Genomic DNA, 10924 nt, shown 5'->3' on the forward strand with positions numbered 1-10924 from the left:
AGTGTAAACACATAGTTCACACCTTAGTGAGGTAAGCGAGGTCGCCAGAATGACAAACACTTCATTAGGTTGCTATGTTACTTATTGCTCCTGGAGAAACCACAGTGCCTGGAACAGCTGGACCTCTCCCACTCCAGTGCTCAATATAACGTCATTATATTAATACATTTATTATTATTATTATTATCATTATTATTTTTAGTAGTAGTAGTAGTAGTAGTAGTAGTAGTAGTAGTAGTAGTATTAACACGAGAGATAGAGAAAGAAACAGATTAATATTCAATGATGAGAATGAAATTTATTTGTAAACTCTTCTGGCAGGGAAAGACACATAGCAGAGAGGCGAGGTTTCATTTGTGTTTTACAGTTTCAGTCACTTTATTACATTGTTTTTCATTTAAACTATGACATATTTCATTGTATGGCTCTAAAAACATAGGATCCCTGAATGAGTCCATGTGATAATAAAAAATTCAAAAAGGTCCATCCTGAGATCATCACCATAATCACCGAAGAGATGGTGCAGGCTTTATGAAGACTTGACCAGTGCTGAAAACTCTGCAACAGAAAAAATAAAAACTGGATTTTAGACATTTTTCTTTTCATACAAACTATTAAGATACAACCAACTTCCTGCATCCGTCTACAACCACCAACATACTGAGGTGTGTTACTGGCGGTGACACTGTAGGAGGCCATTGTTGTATCTCCACTTCAGTTGCCAGGCAACAAAGTGAAAAGCTAGCATAAGGATGAGAGTGTTGACAGGAGATGAATGTATGGCCTTCGATTCACCCTTAACAGGTACATTTAAAAGAAGACTCTAATCTCTCATCTGTGTTGTTTACATTTCCCCCAATTCCTAACTTTTTAATAAAAAAAATGTTTTTAATCGAATCAGAAGAACATACCACTGAGTGAAATAAAGGAACTTTTTTTTATAAAAATTGGGAGTGAATACTTATCTGATGAGCTAATTCAGCTCAGACCATACATTTGAGAAGTGCTTCAAACTTTAAATATCAAGCAGCATGACGAACGTGTGTCTTATTCTTTGACCTCATCCACCTCGCAGCCTGTAGGAAACGCTGTAGGCTCCTTTTCCTTCTCCTGACACAGAAAACACAATGCAACACCTACAGCCAAGTGCCCATCAGACCTGCGTACCTTCCCAGCCGATCTTCCCGTCTCCATCTGAGTCCCCCTCCAGGAGGAAGGCTCTGGTCTCGGCTACGGTCAGGTGCCTCGCTCCTTTGGCGAAATTCTGCAGGAACAGTCTGGCGACACCACAGTGAGAGAACATAAATAAAAAAAAAATAATGCATCTCATGCAGACACACAATGCAAGAACAAGACGTGTGCATATTCAAATACAGGATATTTATATAAAACTCAACTGTAACTCATCCTGTTCTATGAAGCCACTTTTGTCCTGGTCCAAAATCTTGAAGACCCTCTCGATATCAGCTGGACTTTTCTTGGATAAACCCACTGTTTTGAAAAACATCTTCGGGCTAAACGAATCCTTCGCTGAAAGTAAAAGCACAGACAAAACTTGATTAGATCCAGTGAATTGAAAATTATGAACAGTCGGCATCCCTCATCAGGTATCATTTTAAAGTGAAATGTGGAAACAAAGGCCTCACATCCTGGTGCAAGAGGAATATATGTCAGTGTGCAACCCAATACATCTCCTCACCTTTACAAGCATAAATGGCTGAAGTGATGTCCGAAGCTGCTAGGAAGTCGGTTATGGCCATGATCGTGCAGAGTCTGATGTGGTGGATGCTGCAGCCTGGTGTGATATGCGGCCACTGATGGTCAGAGAGAAACAAATAGTGGCGGTTAATAGGCTTCACCCCCCCCCCCCCCCGTGTCAGAAACCACCAGTGTCCTTCTGTCTGCTGTCACCTGCAGCTGACCACTCGAGCCATTGTGTGAGTGTGTGTGAGTGTGTGAGTGTGTGTGTGTGTGAGTGTGTGTGTGTGTGTGTGTGTGTGTGTGTGTGTGTGTGTGTGTGTGTGTGTGTGTGTGTGTGTGTGTGTGTGTGTGTGTGAAGGACAGAGTGCCTTGACATTGCACAACTTTTAGAGAGTAGTTTATCCAGGTCAGAGGTTATTTTGTATTTAAATCTACTTAAACTGACCTCTGTCACGTTTGCGTGTGTCTGTAGACAGCATTGCAGCCAGTGAGGTTATATTTGGTGCATCTGGAGTGACCCTGGCTGGCCCACGTATCCTTTTTCACTAATGTCTCCAGCCACAGTCGTGGCCTGCCCGCGGTCGTCCCTGGCAGTGTTTCCGCAGGCTGTAAACATCCTGTTATTATGGCCTCTGTCACTTTCAGGCTGTGCTCCGTGGAGCTGTGTCCACTCACAGTCAAGCTACATTTAGCATTTAAAGCCCTTTGTTCTCAAATGAGTGTATGAGTGTTTATTTAAAAAAAAATAAACATGCTACGCCGTCGGTTTATCATGAAAAACACACTCACACACTTTGAAGTGTATTTTGACTATAGGTGTAGTTTCCTCTGGACCTTTTGTTGATGTGTTCAGTTACACGCAGCATCTATTGCACGCCTTTCCGTCCAGGGAGAGGATCCCTCACATGTGGCTCTCTCTGAGGTTTCTACGTATTTTTTTCCCCTGTTAATACGTTTTTTGGGGGTAATTTTTCCTCACTCTTGTTGAGGGTTACGGACAGAGGATGTCGCACCTTGTTAAGCCCTATGAGACAAATTGTGAATATGGGCTATAATAATCAAATTTGATTGATTGATTGATTTTTCTGTTCTAGTGAGTTAATGATTTAGAGCGTTAAAACTTAAAAAATGTTTGTTGCTAGCTAAACATCCAGCACTCTGAATAACTCCCAAGGGTGTGTGCTCATTTAAATAGATGCTATACTGCAGATATGATGACACACTCGCACACGAACACACTCACACACTTATTATGTTATTCAGAGTTCATCATAATGAGGATTGCGTGTACCTTGATAGGTGCTCTAGCATGGGTAGTAGGGTCATCCCTTAGTCTTCCCATTTGCCTTCGACCAGGCCTATTCCCACGACAACGCCATATTCTCTGTAGCGTCGCTGTCACTTTCCATATAAGGAAAACGCCAACAGGCAACCAGAGAGCTGATTCATTTGGGGCACTTTAAATCCCCTGTGAGAACATGCACAGTAACGCTGCTCTCCACTCATCCTGTCGTCCAAACACTGTCGGAGCCTCTTTGTTATTTAGCCCTACCACGTTTTGATTTTTTATGATAAAGCTTATACATTTGCTCTGACTCTCTGATTATCTTTAAGCTTCTCTCTGTGTGTCCTTGTATAAAGCAGTGATTGTAAGTAAACTAGTAACTGGATTAGTACATTATGTCTTAGTTTTAAAACGCACCACTGCTGATACGTTTACACCTGCTGTCCACACTACTCCAGACTTTTTGAGCGTGAGGAATCTCCCCTGGACTCCTGGACATTTGGAAACTGTCCTGATTGCTTATCAGTAACGACTCGACTGTCCTGCGGTAAATGCCAAACATTGGAAACACTTAATGTCAAATTTGAAACTCTTCAAACATTTTTTTTATTTTTAAAAGTTAAATTTAAAAAAAAGAAAACACTGCCAAAGTCAACATCCTCTGGTTCCATGCTTTTTTCCTCGACGGGACTCACCTGCTGAGGAGTTCTTACACTTGCAGGTGCTTTGGCCATTTACAGCCTATTACACAGGAAACGGAGTGTGGTCAGTTTGGCCCGCTGACACTATCTCTCCACACCACATCTGTCCCCTTTGTGTAATTGAATTGCAGTCCATTGGATTTCATGCTGACTTTATCCTGCTTGCTGTTGTCATTTGAAAAGCAGTGTTTTCCACTGTTTCAGTTTATAGACCTTTTTATAGCTCCCACAAGTGAGAGGGTCACACCGGCCTCACCAGGCAGCACGTGTGGGCCCAAGGCCTGGCCAGAGTGACGTGGGCCCGGCTTCCTCAGGATGGACCACAGTGAGGCCTGCAGCAACCAGAGAGGCAGAGGAACGACAAAAACATCCTCTGTTACCCCTCACGTACTCGCCCCCCTCTGCCTCGTCCCTTTCCACGCTCTGGCGCTTGTTTTCAGGAAGACCAGGCTTCCTGCGTGATGGAGCAGTGGATGAGAGGAGGAAGAGGGGGATGGGGACAGGGAGGAAAAGACAGACACAGAGAAAGATGGATGGGGATGAGGTGACAGTGTTTTGCACGTAGCGATTTGGGGGAGTTGGTTCTCTGCACAGGCACGAGCAGCTCTAGGCGAGTCTGAACAGGGAGGATTACTGCAGATCAACATAGATAGAAAACCTTCAACATTTTCTTGGTCTCTTGCACCTGAGAAAAGTGTTGTCTCATGTCAGCAAACTTACCAGGGAGTGGCCTGATGCTGCGACTGGGTCAAGCTGAAGATAAATCCTGCATTTTGTGAGTATAACAAATCAGTTTTTGGACTTTGGACCTGGATCCGGATCTTTGCACTTTCACCTGGTTGAAATACAAACTTTCCCATTTCATTCTTCAGTTTGAGATGGGAAATATGGAGCCAGCACATGACATGGAAACCGGCAAAGGTAAGTTTGACCCAAACAGATGGTAGGTTGCACTTTACTCAAATTAAAGGGCATTTTGTATTCTGTTTGCACTGCACACATTCTTGTTTTATCTGTGTATCTATGAAATGTTGATCTTATCTGGAGGAGACTTTGACAGATGCATCCACACATTTTGTGTGATTTATCTAAGATTTGGCTAACAGGGTAATTTTTTCCCTGTGGTATCAGTTACGATTTTATCATTAATTCATAATTATTTATTAGTAGTAATAAACAACCATACATATTGATGGGTTTTAGAGTTGGGACACACAAGTTTCATTGTAGAACACCGTCTGTATCCAGCAAAGTTTTATCATTCCTTACAGGCAGACTTGTGGTTTTTTACATCTACATGTGTGCAAAACAACACAAGAATTGAGGCGCAGAAAAACAAACATCACATTGAACAGCCTCTCAGTTTGCAGCTGTCTTTTGTACACACACAGACTCGGGCATTAACCTTCAAATTAAATTTTTTTCCTCTTCATCATTTGACAGATTCATTCATTTCACAAAAGCAGTATATGGTCCCCATACTTTCTTTTCTTTTCTTCCTATTTCCTCTTCTGCATATATGTCAGAGTTGTTGGCATTTACCCAATCCAACAACAAAAGTTGTCTTCTTTTCCAAAACATTGCAGTTAATCTTTTGGAACTGTGTGTTGATAATAAATTGTGAGTTGCACTCTACTGAGGATGAGAAATGTTCTCAAACAGCTAGATCTTCACAAACTTGTTTTTGAATGGGCCATATATGAGAACACCCTTATCCTGTCTGATTTTCTTACATTGACCTTTAACCTTCCCTGTGTTGACAGAATAATGTATGATATGTCTAGAGCAGCGCGTGTCAGATTTCAGGCAGTCACTCTGTGTTTAGACGCTTTACAATGGCAGCCCTTTTAATTCGGACAAATCATTATTGGCAGGTTCGATTTAATGTCCTGTCGCATGCTAAACTAAACCTTTAAGTCCCTCTGTAATGTCTGACACGTTCGGCTTCTCAGGCCAACACACACACACACACACAGACAAACAGAGGGAGAAGACAGACCCTGTTCATGCATGAAGCCAGAGGAAGATGGCTGCTCCTCCTCTCTCCAGTTACTGCTTCTTCTATTTCTATCTGCCTGGCTGTGGTGTGGACATGCCAGTGTCTCAAATTCAGCCAAGACACCCTGTCCAGCACACACCTTAAGCTCCACCCACCACCTACCCATGGTCTTTGCCAAGAGTTTTTTCTCACTCTTCTGTATTGGCACCCGTGAAGCCTAAACACATGGTTGCACTCATTGTGTCAGTGCACCCATGTGTTTCTGTGTGATAGTCACTGTTTTTCCTGCTCTGCTGGATTTCGGCACTAAAACTATCAAGACAAAACTTGAGAAATCAGAAATTTCCCCCTCATAGAAACTTCAACTGTACTGTGATCACACTGAACACTTGAGCAACTATGTCCCAGAGAGAAAGTTATATTCGCTGGGTTCATAGACTGTACATAAAGATGGACGACGAAGTCCATCTCGGCTGTCAATTATGATGTTTCACCCTGTTTTTAATGCATCAAATAACTAATTAAAACCAAACACTTGAACGTATTCCAGTGTGATAAACCCAAATACCTAAAATGATATATCAGTAACCAAACTTCTTTGATGTGTATTTTGACTTTTCAGTTTGATCCATGTCCAATCTGCTTACATAGAGGAGGCCGGGTTTATGACCTATACTGCAGCCAGCCACCAGGTGGCCCTAAGGGCCACTTTGGCTTCAGTTTTGGTGAGCAGTCATGTCGTCCATGGCAGCGTTCCGATCCAGGATATTGAAGGATATACTTCATTTCTGGATAGTTGGAGGAAGTGCAGATCCATCTTATGGAAAAAACTTAGACGTGTTAGCCACTAACTTTTGGCTCTTAATAAGTATCTGAAAACAAAGTTTCATCTACTTAACTGCTAGCCAAAACAGCTTAGCATTAAGACAGTAAACAGGGGAAATCAGGGGAAATAGTTAGCCTAGCTGACACAAGCAGACACAAGAGAAATATGGCCAAGAAACTATCCATAAAACATCACGTTTCCATGTCCTTATGCTAAGCTACATTAGCCTACCATTGGTGGCAGCTTGATATTTAGCATAAATTATGTGAGTGGTTTTGAATCTTGCGAATTTCTGTTAATTAATTTGGCAAAAAAACTATAATGCTGCAAATGTCAGGAAAACACATTTTCAATAATATAAGTGCTTTTACGATGCAGCTTTAAGTGGACAACAGCAACGATCTGCTGCTGTGGTGTGTGAGAGCCTGGAGGAAAGTTGATCCTCCTCATCCTGCGAGATTAACTGCAAAGATGAGATGCTTGTTAAATACACTGCGATCGAGCCGTTTCCATGCCCTGGGTCTCCTGGCCGCTCTATTTCTCATCTGTTTGCTCCGTAACTAAGGGACAAACCTGACTCATTACATTTTTGACTTAAATCTGGTTGCTGCTGTGCAACTGGATCGGGGACAGATGAATACCAGCCAGCTTAAGCTGCAAGTGAGGGATTTGTACCGAGATGGAGCAGGGGGAGGAGGGTTATGGGTTTGAGGGGTGGGAAGTCAGGGACTCCCTCTGTCCTTTCTGAGGAGGGGGGGTGGGAGTGGACAGCAAAGATAGTGGTGTCACGGAGAAAGGCTGTGGCTGTATTTATACATTTTTGGGACGTATTTCCTTACTTGCATAGACTCTTTATAAGAGTCCAAGTAAAAAAACACAAGGATTTGAAATGGAAGAACAGTCTCTTGTTTCACGTTCCTGCAGTATGAGGCAGTGTGATATACAGTACCCCCGGGCAGTGTTTGATTCCCAAATAAAAATAAATGTATATATTTCACTGCCACAGGCCACTGTCAACCTCATCACATGGAAGATTATACGCTGAAACTGATCTGCTCTTATCTGATATGGGTTGTGTGTGTGTGTGTGTGTGTGTGTGTGTGTGTGTGTGTGTGTGTGTGTGTGTGTGTGTGTGTGTGTGTGTGTGTGTGTGTGTGTGTGTGTAAGTGAGAGCTCTGTCAACGAGCCCTCAATCTCAGCGCCTCCATAAACACCCTAAACCAGTCAAGGAGACCCACAGCTGTCTCAGCCCGTGCATGCACCAGTGTGTGTGAGAGCCGATGTGAGCGCGTTCGTACAGGTCAGAGGTCACAGTCACACTTCCCCCCCCTCGAGTCTATTGCCTGCAAGCAGTCCTGACATTTCAAGTAAATTCCTCCTCAATTTTATGTGTCTCTGTGTGTGTGTGTTAACTTTACGTTACTGCTGAAATGTCTTTTTTGATTTCCCTGCTTAACCTCTCTGTCAGCTGTGGTTTGATTGCAGGACGGGGTGAGGTAAGTGTTTGCACCCACTGCTCATTCTTTAAATGTCCTTTAAATACATTAAGTGACGGACAGGCACAGGCCTCTCACCACTGCTTCTTCTTCTTCGTCTTCGTCGTCTTCTATATTCTGTTTATTGGCATATGGCAACCATCGTCAAGGTACATTCCTGCCACCCACTGCTGTACTTCTCTTTTCCCTTGTCTTCAATACCAGACTGATATAGTGGGAGTTTAGGGATAAAAGCCATTTTCTTGCCTTTGATGCATGCTCACAACTGTTGCAGCTGCTTTCAGAGAGAAAAGAAACAGATCATTGTAATACGTTTAATGTTACTTCATTTATCACAGTTACAGTTATGCCTTTGCGTTCTAACAAGGATCACCGTGTGTGATTGTGTGTGAAATCCTCAGCCGCGTTAGCCATGCTGAGGCGAAACCCTTCACTCTGCTGCCCTCCAGTGGTAAGCAGCTGCAATGACACGTTGTAGAGAAGGTTTTAACTCGCAGAACAAGAACATGGAGATAGAGCAAAACGAGTAATTTGTCCCAGAGATGACAGATCCATCCATACTTAGGTCCACCAACCCTTAGCAACAGTGTAAATAGATACCTTTTGGGGTGCAGGCATTTATTCAGATATTTTGCTGGTTTCACACCTTAGATTTAATATATTATTGTGTATTGTAACTTGCTCACATGTGCATTCTACATCAATACAGTTAACTCTAAGCATACTGAACTTTGGAATTTAGAGAGTTTTTCTCAAATAAATGTTTTTCCTTTACATTCTGGAGGTTGTTTTAAGTGAAATATTGAAATAAAGTGTTCAAAATGTTACGATTGATAATATAAATTAATGCAACGTATAAGCTTTTAAGTGTGCATATTTCTTATGAACAAGACTCCTCCTGTGTCCTTATGGTTGCAAACACACACACACACACACACACACACACACACACACACAATTCTCTTAATATGGCAGCACCCTTTGCAGCAGCGGTGCCAATTCAGGCAGGCACTGTTCCCAGGTCTGGACTGGGGAAGAGCAGGTGTATGCTGCTGTCAACAGAGGCTCATAAATACTCAGCTACTGATCTGAGATGGATTACGCCTTTCTGTCATCATATTAAAGACACTCTGTCAGCAAACACTTTTAAGACCCTATAATCTCCCGCCAGAGAGAAAAGTCTTCTCTCCCTTTCAAAGGGACTTCATGGCGCGGCTCGCTGTTGTGTTGCTGATCTGTAACAAGTTAGTCGTCCATTTCATCACCACATGCAGAGCTCCAGTGCACCCTGGCTCGTGTCATTGTAATTTCCAAAGCCGCAAACAAAGTCCCCCAGCTTCTGTTACACGTTAACGATAGAGCACATTATTTTTATTGCTGCAGAAGCCACACGCTTTGAACAAATGTGTACATATCAGTGACATATTTGCAGCTCTGCATGTTGTTATTCTAGTGTCACTTTTACCTCCCCCCTTGCCAAGCCACTCTCCCCTGCAGCAGCGAGACCCTGCCGTGTCCAAATAAAGGCTGTAAACAGTGCTACAAGCGTCTTGACTGGATGCTTCTTTTCCCCCAGATTACCCATAGTGCTTTGCTGTGGCCCATTCCCCTGGCCTGGGACAGTGACTTTGGAGACAGGATCCCCACATGCTCATCTCCAAGCATTGAGCATGGTGTATCCGACATGCTCAGAATAAGCCCAATGAGCTCCAATTACCCCCCTCTCACAGATTGTTAGGTGTCACTTGGCGTCTGCCGGCTGGATATGAGCATTCTGCGCCTACAGTGTAAAAGGATAGTTGTACAGTTCTTTTGGCATATAGCGTGCACGTTACCAGTCAATCGAAGCAGTGAGATACAGCAGGCCCCCGACCAATTAATTTGAAGTGTCGCCTCAGCGCTACGGCTTGTTCTCACCTTCTATAGCCCAACAGACACATTCTTGTTACTAGTTCACCTGCTAGTGCCCGAGGTCAGGTTTCCCAGAAGGCCGCAGGGAATTACGGAGCCGAGCCATTTCTCTGTTGCCATGATGAGAAAGTGGCGGTCGATTTCAGCATACCTTTTGCAGACGAACGGAGAAAATATAGCCCGTGCTTTACCTTGTTTTACTAAACTACATCAGATAATAAAACACAACTGATTAGTCTTTCTCAGCTTCTTCCCAGTCAGTCTGAGGGCCTGAAACCTGAGATGTAGCCCTCATACATTTGACATTTAGATACACAAGTTGTTAAGATATCAGATTATGAGAATCTCAGCCGGGGACGCATCAATCATAACTCCAATGTGAAAATAGAATGGGAAATAGGCCGGAACAGCGCACATTTTGTTCCAGCGAGAAAGCTTTCAGTTCGGCGGCTGTATCACATCCTTGCGTGTATTGCCACGTACAGTGAAAAAAACCGTTGACTACACAAAAACACTGTACTACAAGCAGTCAGGGGTCAGGGTGCCCCTGCTGATCCAATATGGGTTGATAGGTGCAGGTTGCTGGGTGACACGACCCAGCAGAGGACGATTGAATGGGAGCGAAGAGAGGGGGAGGGAGAAGTGGAGAAAAAGCTAAATGAAGACATGAATTCTGGATTTAAACACCATCTGTCCATCTCTGTGTCTCTTTTCTTCACCACTTCACCTCCTTCCGCTCCTATCCACTCTCACTGGAAGCAGAGATGGACTGAATGGTGAAATTGTCGCCTCCTGGGAACAACATCATGATGCTGCCCGGGTGTGTAAAGCAGAACTCCAGCATCAGTGATTTTGTTGCCAGGGGGGAGGACTGTACCAGCAGGAATTCCCATAATACTGGTCAGACGTTAGGTGACAATCATGCAGTAATGATGATGAATAAATGGTGTCACTGTACACATGACAGCAGCAGCAGGAATGGACGAACATGTACAGCAGCAGTAG

General features: G+C 43.4%; 1 protein-coding gene across 1 annotated transcript; it reads right to left on the reverse strand.

Annotated features, from left to right (window-relative positions):
- Window positions 1-281: 281 nt before the first annotated feature.
- LOC117753268 (parvalbumin, thymic-like) lies at window positions 282-1851 on the reverse strand. The gene is made up of 4 exons (XM_034571242.1): window positions 1700-1851; window positions 1398-1530; window positions 1168-1277; window positions 282-558 (listed from the first exon to the last, which is right to left on the reverse strand). The coding sequence occupies exons 1-4, from the start codon at window positions 1758-1760 to the stop codon at window positions 530-532; spliced, it is 333 nt and encodes a 110-aa protein (XP_034427133.1). The 5' UTR covers window positions 1761-1851; the 3' UTR covers window positions 282-529.
- Window positions 1852-10924: the final 9073 nt, after the last annotated feature.

This window comes from Hippoglossus hippoglossus, chromosome 19 (genome assembly GCF_009819705.1).
Source record: "Hippoglossus hippoglossus isolate fHipHip1 chromosome 19, fHipHip1.pri, whole genome shotgun sequence".
In the NCBI taxonomy this organism is placed as follows: Eukaryota; Metazoa; Chordata; class Actinopteri; order Pleuronectiformes; family Pleuronectidae; genus Hippoglossus; species Hippoglossus hippoglossus.